Genomic DNA, 19,915 nt, shown 5'->3' with positions numbered 1-19,915 from the left:
ATAGGAACAACATATGGAGTTTAGAATCAGTGGTTATTTGCACATCTCCGAATATGTGGGTACCCAGCCTAGCATGTGAATTAGAGGGTATTTTTTATGATTACTTTTTTACGCACTGTCTAACATTTTGAAGGCAGTAATGTAGAGAAATAACTTGATGCTTACTGGAAGTGACAGATAGGCTAGTTGGCCCCTAAGGACCCCAGGAGCAAAGGAGACTTCATCCCTCAACCAAGAGCGCGCCAGGAGGCGGGTTTGCAGAGTGGTGAACAAAGGGGGTGTGGCTTGGTATCAGAACTCAGCAATCCTGCAGTGTGGGACTTATTGGAAGCAATAGGAGGGGTAGTTGGCCCCCAAGGACATCCGTTGGGCCCAACTACCACTCCTGTTACCTTTAGTAAGTTCCACACAGTGGGATTTCTGAGAGGTTTTCAGAGGCCACGCCCCCTTTCTCCACCACTCTGCAAAAGCACCTCCTGGCACACTACTGGTTGGGGATGGAGTCCAGTTTACTCCTGAGGGACCGTGGGGGCCAAGAAGCCCTCCTGGTACCTCCTGTAAGTCGTACGCAGTGGAATTCCTGAGCGCTGGTTGGAGGCCCTGCCCCCTTTATCCACCACTCTACAAATGTGACTGCTAGTTAAAAAACCATAGAAATTCACTGAAAAAAACACAGGTTTCAAGGACTTTATAGTTAGGAATTAGCATTTTAGGAACCTTAGAAATTCATGGAAAAAACCAAAGGTCGGAGGAACGTTATAGTTAGTCCGACATTTCACTCGTACAAAACCAGAGAAATTCATCCGTTATAGTTAGCTGAGCTAACTATTACTCGTGCCCTCGCAATGCACTTCTGATGACGTCACATATTACATCACTCATGACTTGGTCAATGACATCACTGATGACATCACTGATGACATCTAAAATGACATCACTGAGTGCCAGGTCTCTAGTAAGCAGGCCACTTCACTTGCACTGAATATAGCTGCTGTCAATTACAGTAACAGCATAACTAATAATTCACACTTCTACAAGTGTTACATTTCTGACAGTTTCAGGACTCCTAAGTTAAAAGAACGGCTTTGGCAGCAGGTATTAGTCATTCTAAATGTATATTTAGTTAATAAACAACACTTGTGGTAATCTTGGTCACCATGTGGCACCATGTGGCAGACTGGCATAGCTACTGGTGCTGACAATTAAGTGCAGGTGCCGAGCACCTGAAACCACATGCTCAAATTAAGCACTGGCCTGAATCCAATGCAGAGAGCATGATGCTCCCGTCACAAAGACCCTCTTGCATCCGCTTCAGTCTCCCTCTATGAACAATGTTGTTTTGCTTCCTCATCTGGTGCAAGAGGGTATTTGCCCACACGTCACAGATGTGGAAAATACTGCTTACCTTGCAAGACAAAGATTAGCCCTTGCAACAAAGCGGCAACTATGCCGACACTGAAATCAGCCTTGGGAGGGGACCATAATACTAAAAGCAATTCCCCAGGACCTAGCCCACCCTGGGTGAAGGGTTGAAAATAACAAGCATAGAAGACGCCGCTTGTTTTTTCTATTTTTATTATCGCCACAGATTTGCGAATCTGTCGCTTTTTTCATTGTGAAATTTAAAAAAATGCTTTTTTGGCCCAAGTGGGGTCTCTGGGGGACGCCAGGCTTAGGAGGTCAGGGCATTCCTATCCTGTCCCCTTATCTTTTTTGTTTTTAGCTTTTTGTTTGGAACTCAGCTAAGTCTGAGTCCCAAAATGGGCGCCAACACTTCCTGGTTGAAGTGTTGGCAGGCAATCAGATCTCACGCCTCTAGATGTACAAATGTGTTTTCCCTTTAATATCTCGTAAACTACTGAATGGATTTCCCCCTAATCACAAAAAGGACTCTTTCTGGACCAAGAGCTACCTCTCTGGCACATTTGATGTAGTTCCGTGCAGCAGTTCGGGTTGTAGTCGTGTGTAAAATCTCTATGGTGGTAATTAACATAAGAAACATATTCACCCCCCCTTTTATTCTTGGCTTCCGCTTCACGGATCACTCTGAAATGTTCCTTTCACAACTAGAAACAGGAGGTCCCTTTTTTGAGAGGAAATTTAGAGAAGATTCATGAAACAGTGCCAAAGTTATAAGTAAGTCAAAAAGTATTTTCCTATAGAAACTAGGTCCTAACTATAGCTACCTACTGGCAACTGCTAGTAGATTATTTATGTAAATAATCTACTGGCATGCGTGGTGAGCACAATGCATGGTAAAGGCATTGCATGGTAAAGGCTGCAAGTTAAAAAGATTGCATGGTAAATGGAGCGTTGAAAAGGCTATTTCTCATCCACTCCACTGGCTGTGAGTGGTACTGCTGCTAGCCAGCACTAGAAGGCACTCACCATAAACAGGGGTTCCCTTTGTGACCTGCTGTGCCCTAAACTCTGGATGAGGGGATGTCTGTTGGAATGCCACTGAAACGGCTAGAGGGCAGGGTAATGGCATCTTTTGTCGGGGTGACTTGAGGGTTACAGGAACAGGGTGGTCTGCAAGGCTGTAGTGTGGAGTGTTTAGGGGACTGAAGCTCTGGCACAGAGATGAAATGTTCCTTTCATGGCTGTGAAGCTTGTCTGAATATGACAGTGGTATGGCTGGACCTGGTTGCTGAATGGATTGACTGCTTTCTGCAAAGTACCAGCATTTAAAGAGCTGGAGGGGGAACACATACCATGGCATAGAACTGTACTTTTGTCAGGTGCCAGTATTTTGGTGGGTTGTCATAACGTATAGCATCAGTGTCCTGCATGCCAGTGGCTATAAAAGGTTAGAAAAGAGTTACACGAGTTGGTAGTATTGAATTTTAGGGGGTCTACAGATCAGAAAGTAATGAACTGGCTCATCCCTGAGAGAATGTCCTCGTTAAGTACTTTGATGGGATGTTTTACTTAGATGTGATCGTTTCCAAATGTGTTATGGGAAAAATGGGGCATGAGGTGCATTTGCAGAGATTTCGGACTTCTTCAGTCTGGAATACTAGGGGTTTTTACAGGTCAGGACCGAGGTCGATCAGTGGCGCCCTCTTTGGTATTAGTATTGGAACAGTATAGTGTGGTGCAGATCAGGAATGGGGTGGGTTTGAGGCGCTCCAATAGGTCCTAGTGTTTGTGTGCTACAGGACAGAAAAGTGGTGTGGACGGGCAGAGTCCTGTATGGCTTCGGTGTGTGAGCAGTAGGAGCAATACAGTCCATGAATGATGCGGATCGACAAAGCCCAATTAGTCCTTCATATTGGATAGTAAGGCGCGTCCTCACTCAGGACTGAGGTGCATTGGAGGAGCTCCATAGGGCTTTAGTATTCTAATAGCTTGGGGAGCTGCAGCCCTGGAATGAGGTGAATTGGGAGAGGCCTATGAGACCATAGCATTGTAATAGAAGCAGGAGATCCAGGCCAGGACAGATGTGGATTGGGAGAGCCCCATTAGGCCTTGCTATTGGGTAGTTTGGGATGGTACAGGTCAGGGAAGCGTTAGATTGGCAGAGCCCAATGAGGCCATAACATTGGAGTAGTAAGGGGGGGTATAGATAAGGAATGAGTGGGATTGGAGGACCCCTATGAGGCCTTGTTATTTCATAGTATGCAGTAGCAGCTGCTACGGGGGCAATACAAAAAATAAAGGACTTACCTGGAACGGCCCGCCGCCTCTCCTCCGTCTTCCTTCTTCCTGTCTCCAGTCCAGTCTCCCCTGAGTCAATCACAATGCTGCAATGCAGCCTTGTGATTGGTCTGAGTGCCGTAGTTCGACGCTCAGACATGGACAGGGAGCCTGTGCATGTTCCTCACCAGGCTGTGTAATGCAGCCTGGTGGGGAACAGGCAAAGTGTGCATGACTGTTTGGCCGGCCAAAGAGGGCTGGCCAAACAGTGATAGGCATTTAGGGAGTTCAAACCACTCCTCCCTCTGCTCTGGCCAGCCCCGCCCCACCACTGACTACAATAGGAAAAATAAAATGGTAATAATGATTCGTTAGTTTCATTTTATTTTTCCTTTTGAGCAGTGGGGTGACTCTCCCCCACCTTAGTGGAGGAGCCGCTACTGATAGTATGGAGCCGTCCAGGGCATGAATGGGCGGGGGGATTCTCCCGCCTTCTGAGGTCTTACTATTGAGAAAGTAAGGGGCAGTACAGATGAGGGGGCTGTCAGAGGCTATGAGGATTTAGCATCGGAATAGTATCTACCTTTGGCCACTACTGAGATGGATCGAGCTCTGGGACGGCTTAGAGATGGAAGAGAAAAGTGGTGCAAGCCTGGAGTGAGGAAGATTGTCAGAACTCTCCGTGGTCATAGTTTACTGATTGCAGGAGCTTTCAAAAGATGAGCAAGCAAGTGAAATGGGGACTCTGAGTCATGCTTCTGGTGATGAAACAGTAGTGGGTGTCAGAAAAGACAGGCCCCTCTGAAATGTCTTAGGTGCAATGTCTACCTCATATCCAAGGTTAAGTAAGTATGTTGTGCTAGAAATCTGGTGGAGCTGAGATGTAGGTGGCATGTACCTTTCCTTGGGCCCCAGATGGACTCACGTTTGTTGATGTTGCCTGGCTTCTACTTTGTTTGACATTTGGCTGTGGATTGACCAGGGGTTCAGTGATCTGGAGGCACAGGGTGTAGGGCAGTCAGTTTCCAGCCACTCCCTTTTAGTCTAATGAATCTTCTTGTACTCTTAGCTGACCAACCAGTTGCCTGCTCTTCGATCAGAGATATGTAAAGAGATATAAGAAGTACAGAGGAAGATTTTTCATGTGTTCATGCTGTGGTAAGTTGTGTCCCGCTGCAAGCCGGATCATTGTACTCCCCACCTTGACACCCATGTGTTAGTCGTGTTCCCTCCTGTATCAGCTCTGATCCCTTGCTCAACTGTTCAAGAACAAACTCCTTTCTGAGCTGTGCTCAGGGCTTCTTCTTGTCAGTGTTTACAGTAGGTATTTTCCACTTTATTTCAGATTTGCTGACAATAAGGGATTTTAAGAGCTTCTACATTTTGATGCCAGAAATATTTGCCCAAAACTATGTTTCCATAATTTACATAATGAATTGTAAAGACATTTGTTTTAATCTAAAAATAAAGTCACCTACATTCGAATGTTTGCTGTCCATCCACCACATTGGGGTATCATAGGCAGCTAGAAGGTTCTAAATAGGTTTGGCCAGCTATCAATACATTTTCTACAGTGACATGGATATTTGAATCACGTAGCTATGGTTCTAAATTAAGGGTACTTATTGCTATTTTTGCCAATAAAGTGATGACTTATGACTGTAAGTGACGATCAGTTTTGATGGGGGCTCTTTCAAAGGGACATCCCAGCCCAAGACCCCTGTTAGTATTAAGCATCAGGATACCTACAGCTCCAAATGGCATGTTTCTCATCTTAACATATCAGTCTGGTCCTGGTAAGAGTATTTCAAGGGTGCAAACCTATAACACATCTGGAAACCTATTCTATAAGCACAAAATAATTCCCGCCTCAGGTCACGCCTTCTTTCACTGCAAAATGAATTTCCTGCCCTTGGAGAGTGTTTTGAGTCTGTGGAAAGGGGGTGTCCAGGTGCAGCGTGGCCCTCAAACATGAATGGCGAAGGCAGAAATCGAGGAGCAACAGGTGTTTAAAGAAGATGCAGCATCATATGGGCTCCAAACCCCAATCATTGGAAGGTCATTACACCCAAAGGGTCTTCCGGGATGATGCTAAATGCTTCATTTAAAATATGCCTTTTAGGCGGGATTCCTCTTTTTCCAGATATTAGTAGATATCCATGTTAACACCATTAAACAATAAGATAAATTATTGTTTCTCTTGTAACGCTTGATTGGAAAGACGCGCGCAGATGCAAGCTACTCGTGCTTTGAGATATTGGTTTTAAACTGTTTTTAGCTGTTTGTACCTGTGAATGAATTTCTACCAAGCCTCCTGCTTTTATAGATTCCTTTTGCATCAATTCCTTCTGCACCTTACACTTTGAATGTATATTGCATTCGATACGGCTCTTACCTCTCCTTAACCCTCCCTCAACGAGTCTACCGCGGCAATCAGGCGCCTTCCGCCCCACACCCCAGTCCACCACGGGCTTGCTCGATTGTTGTGGAGGGTCCTGGGGACATTGAGGTCTTCTCTTCTGGCCTCTCTCGGGGCTGAGCAGGACGGTTGGCGCTCTAGCGCTCTGCTGCCTACAGAAACCACACGGCATTTCCGATGCGCAGCGAACGCACACAGCGGGCGCGCCAAAGGCAAGCACGTCTGCGCCCGTCCGCGTCTGTTCCGCGGCCAGTGCCAGCCATGCTGTCGGTAGCCCCTCTGATGATCCAATCCACTGGTCCAGGGCTCAACTACTCAATTTGAGAGATAGGTACTGTATCTCCACGGTTATCCATGAGCTCTCCGGGCCCTTGCTCAATTTAAATGTGATTCCTGCCCATTCACTTTTAAGGTAGATCCCTCAGTACCGCTCCCTGTAATGCCTACTTCCTTTTGCACCTCAAATGGGAACGCGACTCTCTCCCCTCATTAAAGCCTGCCTACTCAATTGCAGATCCCTACCCCTCCACTCGGACGATATCTGGCTCTCACTTGAAATGCATGCCTGGATCTAATGTTCCTTACTGAAACATGGGTCCGGGATTATTCGAATCCCGACCTTACCCTAGCCATTCCCAGTGACTATCGATTTGCGGGGGTAAATAGGGCTAACAATAAGGTGGGAGGCGGAGTTGCAGTGGTCCTTCACTCAAGTTGGGAAATCTCGTATAGGAAACTCCTGAATATTGGACCCTTAGAAGCTATGTCTTTTAGTATAACAGCAGCACCTAACATCGCTATGGCCGGAATTCTAATCTATGTACCCCCAATTCCTGCCCCATCACCTATTAGAACTCTACAACATAGTTGCTGCCTGTCGCTTAAGCACCCCCACTTCATGATCCTTGGAGATTTCAGTGTGCATGTGGATGATATTCACTGCACTAAATCCCGCCAGCTTCCAGAAACACTGGAGGGCCTTTTTTTGACCCAGCTGGTTAGCGGTCCCACCCATCGGGCCGGTCGCACACTTGACCTACTGTTTTGGCCACAGCTTCTCCCTTACCACTTACGTGGTCTGACCACTTCTTAATTCCATTCAGCATGGCACTGTCCCCTTGATCGTCTAATCCTTCCACTACCCAGGATTACAGTAGGAAATGGTTTGAAATTACTAGCAATTCTATGACTCCTGCACTTTCCTCTACCCCCCTTCAGTTGGCTGGTGAACCGGAGCTAGATGTGTTAAACTTCAATAGCTGGCTCTCCTCGGCCCTTGACACTGTTGCTCTCCTTAAACATATTAATTCCTCAAGACAAAAACCATCAGCCCCTTGGTTTACCCCGGTGCTGCGTGCCGAGAAAAGACGCTGTAAGAAACTTGAGCGCAGCTGGAGATCACTCTATGATCCCACGGCTAAATCAGTCTATAAAGCCGCCATAAAGAATTTTCATAAACTCAAGCGCTCTGCGATGAGAGTACATCATCAATAAAATTCACATCGCAGACAATTCATCAAAAACTCTTTTCAAAATAGTTAAAGATTTCACCAAGCCGTCTGCCATCTCGAGCATTGTTCCTCCTACCCAGGATCTTCTTCTGTGATAACATTTTGGATATTTACTCAACGTTTGACCCATCATCACTTTCCCCTATGCCGGACACAGGGGCGGCTAACAGCGATACGCTGACTTTCTTTCACCCTATCTCCATTGATACCTAACTTTAAAGACTTCTCGCCAGCAAGTCAGGCTCTCCTAAGGAACCCTACCCGGCACAATTCTTTAACACCTTAGCCCCCCCCCTTATTATTTCTCCTCTGAACCTGATCTGGAATTTCTCCCTGCGCACTGGGACTTTCCCCTCAATCTGGAAACAGGACCTCCTAGTGTCTATCCTTAAAAAATTTGATGCTGACCAGTCTGTCTTTAAAAACTATTGACTCATTTCCCTTCTACCAGCACCAGCCAACGTTTTGGAAAAACTAGTTCAGAGACAACTGTCAAGCTATCTTGAATCCCGTCATCTTCTTCATGACTCCCAGTCCGGGTTTAGATCCGGTTATTGTACTGAGACTGCCCTCCTTGAAGTCTCTGAGACTGCTCGCAATTGCGTGGATTCAGGCAAAGCAGCCATTCTGGTGTTTCTTGACCTGTCTGCGGCATTCAACACGGTCTCTCATTCTATTTTGCTACAGAGACTTTACAACCTTGGGATCCAGGGCACCCCCTTGTCCTGGATTCAATCCTACCTTAGCGGCCGCACACAAAGTCTCTCTCCAGCCTTTTGTCTCCGAGGAGAAACCCTTGAGTTGTGGGGTCCCCTAGGGCTCTGCTCTGAGCCCTCTCTTCTTCAATGTCTACCTATCCCCTTTAGCAGCACTGGTAGAATCCTGTGGAGTAAGAGTGATCTCCTATGCCGATGACACACAACTGGTGTTCTCATTTAAAGTTCACTCCGAAATCCCAGATGCTGCCTGTGTAATATCTCCACTTGGAAGTCACTGAATACGCTTAAGCTCAACTCAGACAAAACTGAGGTTCTGTTCTTTAATCAAAAAAGCCCCTCTCTTCCATCGCTTTGGTGGCCATCTGAGCTGAATCCCCCTGCTAAACCTGTGGACTCGGCTAGGAACCTTGGGTTCCGGTTTGATAATGAGCTGTCTTGCAAATCCCAAATTAGTCAGGTCTCCTCTGCCTGCTTTGGTAAACTTCACATGCTCCGCAAAATCCCTCACTTCCTCTCTCTGGATTCCCGTTGGACCATTATTCATGCCTTGATCACCTCACGTCTTGACTATGCAAATAGTCTTTATGTGGGTACACCAGCATATTTGATTGGAAGCCTGCATATCGTTCAAAACGCGGCAGTTAGGCTGCTATGCAAAATCCCATATCGCCATTCGATGACACTCCATTTGAAGAAGCTCCATTGGCTTTCCGTGATCAAACGTATTTAATTCAAGTCTCTTGTCCTGGCTTTCAGAGCGCTTTAGGGTCGTGGTCCAGCTTATCTTAGAGCTCGACTCAAGCACTCCCAGTCCAGTCGTACCCTTAGACTCCCCGTTTCCACCGCTCTAGAATGGGTGGCAGAGCCTTTGCAGTGATCACTACCAAAACCTAGAACAGCCTGCCACTCTCTCTGCGTACGGCTGAGTCTGAAACTATCTTCCGACTTGTTCTGAAGACCTGGCTGTTTTCCAGCCCTTTGACTCTTTCTGGTACCTGCACTTGCCGCCTGTCTTAGCGCCGGGACACTCCTGTTGGGGTTAGCTAAGCGCTTTATAAGCTTCTAAATAAATAAAAATCCAAGAATAAATGTCTTTTTTACAGTTCATTGCCAGATACCTGACCAGTCGAATGACAGCAATCTAGTTCTGTAAGTAGGTGATCCGCAGAAAGGTGCACAAAGTACAAGAATGAAAACAAACAACAAAAACTAAAACCCAGGTGTCAATGGAAATTAATAATTGTGCAAAACATGCAAATGCCTGCAGCTCTCTTTGTAAGAATTCTGGTGTGGACTGTGGAGCATCTCTTCCTGTGACCTGTCTCTAGTCTGTGTGTTCTTTCTACTCGTCCAGTGTTCTGGCATCCAGAAATGGATACAGTCAAGCAATGGGAAGCGAAACAGTCAACAACCTACACAGTGGGGACATAAATAGTATTTCAGGTTGAACTTTTGGGACATAGGTATCCCTTCGAACGAAGAGTGTTGTACTTGGCAAACAAAGGATTACATAATAAGATTTTAGGGTGGGGCTATACACATAGAAACACTGATGGTGGGGATCGGTGGGTAGCTACACAAAGAATGCAGAATGTACAAAAAAAGTTGTAAGATATTACAAAGAAAGTACAGGAAATGTTCATATTCACACTACGGTGCATATGCAGGTTGGGGCAACGCGTGTGTGGGATGGAAGTTAAGATGTGAGTTAGGACTGGGGTAGAGGGAATCAACTGTTCAAGCTGTCTAGTGCAAGGAGCTGGTTGTGGGGAAGTTTGAACTAGAAAAGGGAAGAGATTGCTTTGATGTGACATGGGAGGGCCTTGTAAAGTTGGGGTACAAGACTTTCAAAGGATCTGTTGCTTAGTGGAACCCTCTTCTAGTGCACCCTGACATTCTTTGTCTCTCCCCATTAGTGTGGCAGGTTGTTCAGGTGTTTTGAGGCCAGCAGATTCCATACGTCTCCTGTTCCCTACACTTTATCATGAGTGATAGTCTATGGATCCTTCACAGTCTCCCTCTCCTGTCTCCACACATTGCTTGAGTCATCAGTTCCCACAAGCAGATCATTACCAACTTTGGGGCATATCAGCAAGGGCCGGCGATAATTATCGCTAAGCGCGCTTAGCGCAAGGATAATTATCGCCGGCTAACGCTGACTTCTATCGCCGAGATAGCGTGCTATCAGCAACGCTTATCTCCAAAGCGAAAGAATTCCATGCGCAAGCTGACAAATGTGCGATTATCGCTGGAAATCTAGCGATAATCACACAACGTTTGGCGATAGCTTGATGATAGGGCAGGGCAGACTTAGCCATCATAGCCACCTTCCATTGGATATAATGGCTAATTCAGATGAAAAACAGGCGTAAGAAAAGTAGCGATAAGCGCAGTTGCACTACTTTTCTTATCGCTCTGCAGGTTAGCGTGAGGCTAGATAATTGGAGAAATGTCGGTTAGCGACATTTCTCACGTTATTTCGGGGAGGAACGCCCACTTTGCATCTCATTAGAGATGCAAAGCTGGGCGTTAAGGCAAAGGGCGCTGAGGCATAGATTCACGTGATAGCGTGACCTTGCTAATAGTGCAATGCAATTATCGCTGCTTTCGGGCTGAAAACAGCCGCTAAAGCAGCGATAATTGTCTTGATGATATGCCCCTGTATTTACCTAATTCCAATCCCAACACAGAGCCACCTGCTGATATCAGCTCCTGCCATCCCACCTACTTCTGAGATGTCATCTTTCTACACCTTCAAAGCTGCACTCAAAGCCCTCTTTCCCAAAGAGACAAATGCTAACCTGCCCACAGCGCCTGATGATTCAGTAGCACCTGGATGCCCTCGCGGGGGATTACCTGTGCTCCACAAATCCGATTTGATTGATTGGTTGAGGTGTCTGACGTTTGAGACGCCCTGGGCTGCTTCTTGAAACCTTTTCGGCCATGCATTGCCTCAGTCATCTTCCAGCTGTTCACTCAGCTTCACCTTCATAGTTAGTGACAATGGGTAGTCATAGTTCTTATCTGAGTCTACTGCTTCCATTACCTATGCACAACAGCCCTGTTAGGAATGTCTGAAGACATGAACATTAGTCCATCAGTGTTCTGTTCACCAGGATGTGACAAATAGGGGGAGAGAAGGTCTCACCTCAGAAAGACCACCTGGAGACCTGAAGATCTGACTTTGAGGAACTCTTCAAGTCTTATGCGATGCAATGGCTGGAGCGCTCGTTGAAGAGGCGAGGTCAGCTGGATGTGAGTACTGTGAAAGCGTCTCTTCATCTCTTCTAATTGACCCCACCATCTGCTCTGCTCTTTAGTGGTGGTCTCCCACATCCCTTTAAAGTTGTCTCCCCCTAGTAAGTATTGTCATACTATTTATTAGAGGTTCTGCGACAGTGCTGTACACTTCTCACAGTCGGCATGCAGAGTCTACCGTGATGTGTGGGAGGATACCCTTGTATAGTCTGCCTTTTGAACCGTGTTAATAGGACTGACCTGGGACCACTGAACCTATGACGATACCTCGCCCAGCTTCCCATAAATACCAGCCTAGAGTGTGGGCCACTCAAACATCTCTGACCGGATAAAGGGATGTTGCAAAAGCTTCTTCTGGGGTTCAGCCCTTGGGACCGCTTGAGTTGATCATGATCCTGCCCAATGCTCTTCGGTGTCCCAGCTGCGTGGTTGCGGTGGGCACAGGTGAAAGGAGCACATACATCACAGTAGGGCCTTTTCGCAGACACCTAAAATGGCATCAGTTTCCTCTTTGGCTCCTACTTCTATAGTGCTTAATTTGTAAAATAATATGTGCAGGAGCCAAAAGGTTTTCTTAGGAGCCCAACGCTGTTGCTGCTGAATACTACGATGGCCTATTCTTGATTTACATCTTACCTCTTTCTTCCACCACCCTATTCTTCCTACATCTTTATTTCACTCTTGTGGGCTCTCTTTCATTTCCGATCTGTCCCATTTTACTGTTTCCAGTCTTTATCTTCCTTATTCATTCTCCTTCTACCTTTTTCTGGATCAAAATCTGCTGCCAAAATATCGTGGTCCACAAAAAGTGAGTGCTGGTGCCCCCCTCTGGCAAGCACTAGCACAAATTAAGCACTGCCTTAGGGGCTTTGCAGAAACCCTTGGGTCAGGTTGCACTGCTCCTATTGGAGAAACACTAAGGTTATTTAGCATGTGGCTGCTTCCTGTCTGAAGCGGCAGTGAGGGCAAATAAAGGGAGTAAGTTGAGGCCCTTAGTTAATAGCAGTGGCTGAGATTAACTCAAGCAGTCTGCCCATCACTTTGTTATTTTTCTTAGTTATGCATTGAGGAACAATTGTCTTTGATATCCCAGTAACAGAAGTATGCTGCTAACAAAGGGCATAACTTATTTGCCAGATGGCTTTAGTTTTCAGGCCTCGTGCAATATACAGCTTCACATAAGAAACACTTTGGAGCTTATTTACAAGCCCATTGCGCCACCGGTACGTCACCTTTTCCCATATTGTTGTGCTAGATATCCTTAGGTTAGCAGATCCGGAGAGACCTCAAGGCTGGCAAAGAACTGCAGCATGTGCAAACTGTGCCACTGCTCGTGGGTGCTCAGTTGTATGATGTCATCGTCATCACTTATTGGGACATCTTGGGATTTTTAGCATCACATCAATATATCTGATTATCTTCTATGCGCAACAATGGTAAGAGCTCACCAGCCCAATGACTAACATATTGGTGCAAAAGGCCTATTCTAAATGAAAGCAAATTTGTCCGTGCATGAATATTGGTGTAAAATGTCTATTCTAAATGAAAGCAAATTTGTGCGTGCATGCATGCATATTGGTGCAAAATGCCTATTCTAAATAAAAGCCGATTTGTCAGTGCATGAATATTGGTGCAACATGTCTATTCTAAACGAAAGCAAATTTGTGTGTGCATGAATATTGGTGTAAACGTCTATTCTAAATGAAAGCAAATGTGTGCATGCATGCATGCATAATGGTGCAAAATGCCTATTCTAAATAAAAGCAGATTTGTGCGTGCATAAATATTGGTGCAAAATACATATTCTAAATGAAAGCACATTTGTGCGTCCATGTGGGAAGTACACAACGAATGGCTAGTTCTTCAGTTTCAGAACTGTCCATTGGCCATATTCAAAGCCTGCAAAAGTCTGAAGAACTTCACCCAGGGCTCTCCAGAGACAGCATGAAGCACACAGTCCACCCTGCAGTACTTTGCCCACTCTGCACTGTTTCAGCCCCACCCTCGCTGAGGGTTTGAGAGATGCCTCCTGTTCACACATCTTGGGTGTGACAGCGCCTTCAGTGGAGCCTGCCAGGAAGGAGATACTGATCATGAAGATGGTGTAGGGCGCATTGTGGTTGACACATCTCAGACCTCCTACTAATTCATTCCATATAAGAACTTCTCCTAAAGCAGGAAGGGCTTAAACAGAAGGTTGAGGGTGTTGGAGACTCATCTCTCGGGCTCCTGCACACTCTGCCATGATGACATCCCTGCTCATAGTCTTCATGCTGCTAGGGCGCGTGGCCTGTGGCACTCTGGGTAAGTGCACAATGTCTGTCTGGTCCGACATGTGATTGCTCCTAAGGATGGATAAGGTCCTCTCCATGCCCCCTGCAGAACCCATGAGCTTTCCTGCAGGGACTAAGAGACTATATGTTAAGGGAGAACCAGGCTGCACAGAGGGCATCTAATGGGAGGGCCAGGACAGCACAGAGAGAGAGTACAGTAGGAGAAACCTGTTAGCAGAGAAATTACTAGAAGAGCCAAAACTGGAGCGTAGTGGGATAGCCATACCGGCACGGGGGGGGGGTCTAATGCAGCACCATACCAGCACAGAGGGAATCCAGAGAGAGAGAGCCATGCTGGTACAGAGGGGGTCTAATGCAGCACCATACCAGAACAGAGGGAGAGCCATGCCTGCATGGGTGGGGGGAAGGGGGGTCTAATGTAGCACCATACCAGCACAGAGGGAATCCACAGAGAGAGCGAGCCATGCCAGAACAGAGGGGGTCTAATGCAGCACCATACCAGCACAGAGGGAATCCAGAGAGAGAGAGCCATGCTGGTACAGAGGGGGTCTAATGCAGCCCCATACCAGAACAGAGGGAGTCCAGAGGGAGAGCCATGCCTGCAGGGGGGGGGGGGGAGGGTCTAATGCAGCACCATGCCAGCGCATAGGGAGTCCAGAGAGAGAGAGAGCCATACCGGCAGAGGGGAGGGGGGAAGGGGGGTCTAATGTAGCACCATACCAGCACAGAGGGAAACCACAGAGAGAGAGAGCCATGCCGGTACAGAGGGGGTCGAATGCAGCACCATACCAGCACAGAGGAAATCCAGAGAGAGAGAGCCATGCCGGTACAGAAAGGGTCTAATGCAGCACCATACCAGAACAGAGGGAGTCCAGAGGGAGAGCCATGCCTGCCTGCAGGGGGGGGGGGGGTCTAATGCAGCACCATGCCAGCGCAGAGGGAGTCCAGAGAGAGAGAGAGCCATCCCGGCAGGGGGGGGGGGGGGTCTAATGCAGCACCATACCAGCACAGAGGGAATCCAGAGAGAGAGAGCCATGCTGGTACAGAGGGGGTCTAATGCAGCACCATACCAGAACAGAGGGAGTCCAGAGGGAGAGCCATGCCTGCAGGGGGTGGGGGTGTCTAATTCAGCACCATGCCAGCGCATAGGGAGTCCAGAGAGAGAGAGAGAGAGCCATACCGGCAGAAGGGGGGGGGGGAAGGGGGGTCTAATGTAGCACCATACCAGCACAGAGGGAAACCACAGAGAGAGAGAGCCATGCCGGTACAGAGGGGGTCGAATGCAGCACCATACCAGCACAGAGGAAATCCAGAGAGAGAGAGCCATGCCGGTACAGAAGGGGTCTAATGCAGCACCATACCAGAACAGAGGGAGTTCAGAGGGAGAGCCATGCCATGCCTGCAGGGGGGGGGGGGTCTAATGCAGCACCATGACAGTGCAGAGGGAGTCCAGAGAGAGAGAGAGCCATACCGGCAGAGGGGGGGCGGGGGGGTCTAATGCAGCACCATACCAGCACAGAGGGAATCCAGAGAGAGAGAGCAATGCCGGTACAGAGGGGGTCTAATGCAGCACCATACCAGAACAGAGGGAGAGCCATGCCTGCACGGGCGGGGGGAAGGGGGGGTCTAATGTAGCACCATACCAGCACAGAGGGAATCCACAGAGAGAGAGAGCCATGCCGGTAAAGAGGGGGTCTAATGCAGCACCATACCAGCACAGAGGGAGTCCGGAGGGAGAGCCATGCCGGCACAGAGGGAGTCTAATGCAGCACCATACCAGCACAGAGGAAATCCAGAGAGAGAGAGCCATGCCGGTACAGAAGGGGTCTAATGCAGCACCATACCAGAATAGAGGGAGTCCAGAGGGAGAGCCATGCCTGCAGGGGGGGGGAGGGTCTAATGCAGCACCATGCCAGCGCAGAGGGAGTCCAGAGAGACAGAGAGACATACCGGCAGAGGGGGGGGGGGTCTAATGCAGCACCATCCCAGCACATAGGGAATCCAGAGAGAGAGAGCAATGCCGGTACAGAGGGGGTCTAATGCAGCACCATACCAGAACAGAGGGAGAGCCATGCCTGCACGGGCGGGGGAAGGGGGGTCTAATGTAGCACCATACCAGCACAGAGGGAATCCACAGAGAGAGAGAGCCATGCCGGTACAGAGGGGGTCTAATGCAGCACCATACCAGCACAGAGGGAGTCCGGAGGGAGAGCCATGCCGGCACAGAGGGAGTCTAATGCAGCAACATGCCAGCACAGAGGGAATCCAGAGAGAGAGAGCCATGCGGTACAGAGGGGGTCTAATGCAGCACCATACCAGCACAGAGGGAGTCCAGAGGGAGAGCCATGCCTGCAGGGGGGGGTCTAATGCAGCACCATGCCAGGGCAGAGGGAGTCCAGAGAGAGAGAGCCAAGCCGGCATAGAGGGGGGGGGGAGGGGTTCTAATGCAGCACCATACCAGCACAGAGAGAATCCAGAGAGAGAGACGGATGGGGTCTAATACAGCACCATACCAGCACAGAGGGAGTGCGGAGGGAGAGCCATGCCGGCACAGAGGGAGTCTAATGCAGCACCATGCCAGCACAGAGGGAATCCAGAGAGAGAGAGCCATGCTGGTACAGAGGGGGTCTAATGCAGCACCACACCAGAACAGAGGGAGTCCAGAGGGAGAGCCATGCCTGCAGGAGGGGGGGGGTCTAATGCAGCACCATGCCAGCGCAGATGGAGTCCAGAGAGAGAGAGAGCCATACCGGCAGAGGAGGGGGGTGGGGGGGTTCTAATGCAGCACCATACCAGCACAGAGGAAATCCAGAGAGAGAGAGCCATGCCGGTACAGACAGAAGGGGTCTAATGCAGCACCATACCAGAACAGAGGGAGTCCAGAGGGAGAGCCATGCCTGCAGGGGGGGCGGGGGTTCTAATGCAGCACCATGCCAGCGCAGAGGGAGTCCAGAGAGAGAGAGAGCCATACCGGCAGAGGGGGGTGGGGGTCTAATGCAGCACCATACCAGCACAGAGGGAATCCAGACAGAGAGAGCCATGCCGGTACAGAGGGGGTCTAATGCAGCACCATACCAGAACAGAGGGAATCCAGAGAGAGAGAGCCATGCGGTACAGAGGGGGTCTAATGCAGCACCATACCAGCACAGAGGGAGTCCAGAGGGAGAGCCATGCCTGCAGGGGGGGGGGGTCTAATGCAGCACCATGCCAGGGCAGAGGGAGTCCAGAGAGAGAGAGCCAAGCCGGCATAGAGGGGGGGGGAGGGGTTCTAATGCAGCACCATACCAGCACAGAGAGAATCCAGAGAGAGAGACGGATGGGGTCTAATACAGCACCATACCAGCACAGAGGGAGTGCGGAGGGAGAGCCATGCCGGCACAGAGGGAGTCTAATGCAGCACCATGCCAGCACAGAGGGAATCCAGAGAGAGAGAGCCATGCTGGTACAGAGGGGGTCTAATGCAGCACCATACCAGAACAGAGGGAGTCCAGAGGGAGAGCCATGCCTGCAGGAGGGGGGGGGGTCTAATGCAGCACCATGCCAGCGCAGATGGAGTCCAGAGAGAGAGAGAGCCATACCGGCAGAGGAGGGGGGGGGTTCTAATGCAGCACCATACCAGCACAGAGGAAATCCAGAGAGAGAGAGCCATGCCGGTACAGACAGAAGGGGTCTAATGCAGCACCATACCAGAACAGAGGGAGTCCAGAGGGAGAGCCATGCCTGCAGGGGGGGCGGGGGTTCTAATGCAGCACCATGCCAGCGCAGAGGGAGTCCAGAGAGAGAGAGAGCCATACCGGCAGAGGGGGGTGGGGGTCTAATGCAGCACCATACCAGCACAGAGGGAATCCAGACAGAGAGAGCCATGCCGGTACAGAGGGGGTCTAATGCAGCACCATACCAGAACAGAAGGAGAGCCATGCCTGCACGGGCGGGGTGAAGGGGGGTCTAATGTAGCACCATACCAGCACAGAGGGAATCCAGAGAGAGAGAGAGCCATGCCGGTACAGAGGGGGTCAAATGCAGCACCATACCAGCACAGAGGGAGTCCGGAGGGAGAGCCATGCCGGCACAGAGGGAGACTAATGCAGCACCATGCCTGCACAGAGGGAATCCAGAGAGAGAGAGCCATGCGGTACAGAGGGGGTCTAATGCAGCACCATGCCAGGGCAGAGGGAGTCCAGAGAGAGAGAGCCATGCCTGCGGGGGGGGGGGGAGGGCTTCTAATGCAGCACCACACCAGCACAGAGGGAATCCAGAGAGAGAGACGGATGGGGTCTAATACAGCACCATACCAGCACAGAGGGAGTACGGAGGGAGAGCCATGCCGGCACAGAGGGAGTCTAATGCAGCACCATGCCAGCACAGAGGGAGTCCGGAGGGAGAGCCATGCCAACACAGAGGGAGTCTAATGCAGCACCATGCCAGCACAGAGGGAATCCAGAGAGAGAGAGCCATGCGGTACAGAGGGGGTCTAATGCAGCACCATACCAGCACAGAGGGAGTCCAGAGGGACAGCCATGCCTGCAGGGGGGGGTGGGTATAATGTATCACCATACAAGTGCAGAGAGAGTCCAGAGAGAGAGAGCCAAGCCGTGGGGGGTTAGGGGGGGATTAGTGCAGCACTCTACCAGCACAGAGGGAGTCCGGAGGGAGAGCCATGCCAGCACAGAGGGAGTCTAATGCCGCACCATACAAGCGCAGAGAGAGACCAGAGAGAGAGCCATGCCTGCACAGATGGAGTCTAATGCAGCACCATACCAGAGCAGAGGGAGTCTGGAGGGAGAGCCATGCCGGCACAGAGGGGGGGGGGGTCTAATGCAGCACCATACCAGTGCAGAGAGAGTCTGGGGGAAGAGCCATGCCTGCACGGGGGGGTCTAATGTAGCACCATATCAGCACAGAGGGAATCCAGAGAGAGAGAGCCATGCCGGTACAGAGGGGGTCTAATGTAGCACCATACCAGCACAGAGATAATCCAGAGAGAGAGAGCCATGCCGGTACAGAGGGGGTCTAATGCAGCACCATACCAGCACAGAGGGAGTCCAGAAGGAAAGCCATGCCTGCACAGGGGAGGTCTAATGTATCACCAAACAAGTGCAGAGAGAGTCCAGAGAGAGATAGCCAATCCGGCACTGAAGGGGGGATCTAGTGCAGCACCATACCAGCACAGAGGGAGTCCGGAGGGAGTGCCATGCCAGAACAGAGAGAGGGTCTAATGCCGCACCATACCAGCACAGAGGGAGTCCGGAGGGAGAGCCATGCCGGCACAGAGGGAGTCTAATGCAGCACCATACCAGCACAAGGGGAGCTCGGAGGGAGAGCCATGCCTGCACAGAGGGAGTCTAATGCAGCACCATCCCAGCACAAGGGGAGCTCGGAGGGAGAGCCATGCCGGTACAGAGGAAGTCTAATGCAGCACCATACCAGCACAGAGGGAGTCCTGAGGGAGAGCCGTACAGGCACGGGGGGGCGGGTCTAGTTCAGCACCATACCAGCACAGAGGGAGTCCAGAGGGAGAGCCATACAGGCACGGAGGGGGGGGGTCTAGTGCAGCACCATATCAGCACAGAGGGAGTCCGGAGGGAGAGCCATACCGGAACAGAGGGGGGGTCTAATGCAGCACCATACCAGCACAGAGGGAGTCCAGAGGGAGAACCATGCCGGCACAGAGGGAATCCAGAGGGAGAGCCATGTCGGCACAGAGGGAGTCTAATGCAGCACCATACAAGCGCAGAGAGAGTCCATGGAGAGAGAGCCAAGCAGGCACAGATGGAGTCTAATGCAGCACCATGCCAGCGCAGAGGGAGTCCGGAGGGAGAGCCATACTGGCACAGAGGGGGGGTCTAATGCAGCACCATACCAGTGCAGAGAGAGTCTGGAGGGAGAGCCATGCCCGAACAGAGTGAGTCGAATGCCGCACCATACCAGCGCAAGAGGGAGTCTGGAGGGAGAGCCATACCGGCACAGAGGGAGGGTCTAATGCAGCACCATACCAGCACAGAGGGAGACCGGAGGGAGAGCCATGCCCGAACAGAGTGAGTCGAATGCCGCACCATACCAGCGCAAGAGGGAGTC

At 50.1% G+C, this 19,915-nt stretch overlaps 1 protein-coding gene across 1 annotated transcript in view; it reads left to right on the top strand.

The window, feature by feature from the left end:
- The first annotated feature begins 13,728 nt into the window (after positions 1-13,728).
- The window catches only part of LOC146829654 (C-type Lectin CRL-like), a 55,229-nt gene continuing 49,042 nt past the window's right edge, over positions 13,729-19,915 (top strand). Inside the window, exon 1 of the mRNA XM_085606710.1 lies at positions 13,729-13,850. Coding sequence (XP_085462836.1) covers positions 13,790-13,850 — 61 coding nt within the window. The 5' untranslated portion in view covers positions 13,729-13,789. The remainder of the gene's footprint in view (positions 13,851-19,915) is intronic.

Source organism: Triturus cristatus, chromosome 5_2 (genome assembly GCF_964204655.1).
Source record: "Triturus cristatus chromosome 5_2, aTriCri1.1, whole genome shotgun sequence".
Lineage (NCBI taxonomy): Eukaryota > Metazoa > Chordata > Amphibia > Caudata > Salamandridae > Triturus > Triturus cristatus.
The sequence above is the reverse complement of the archived record's forward strand: the minus strand, read 5'-3'. Positions and strand labels throughout refer to the sequence as shown.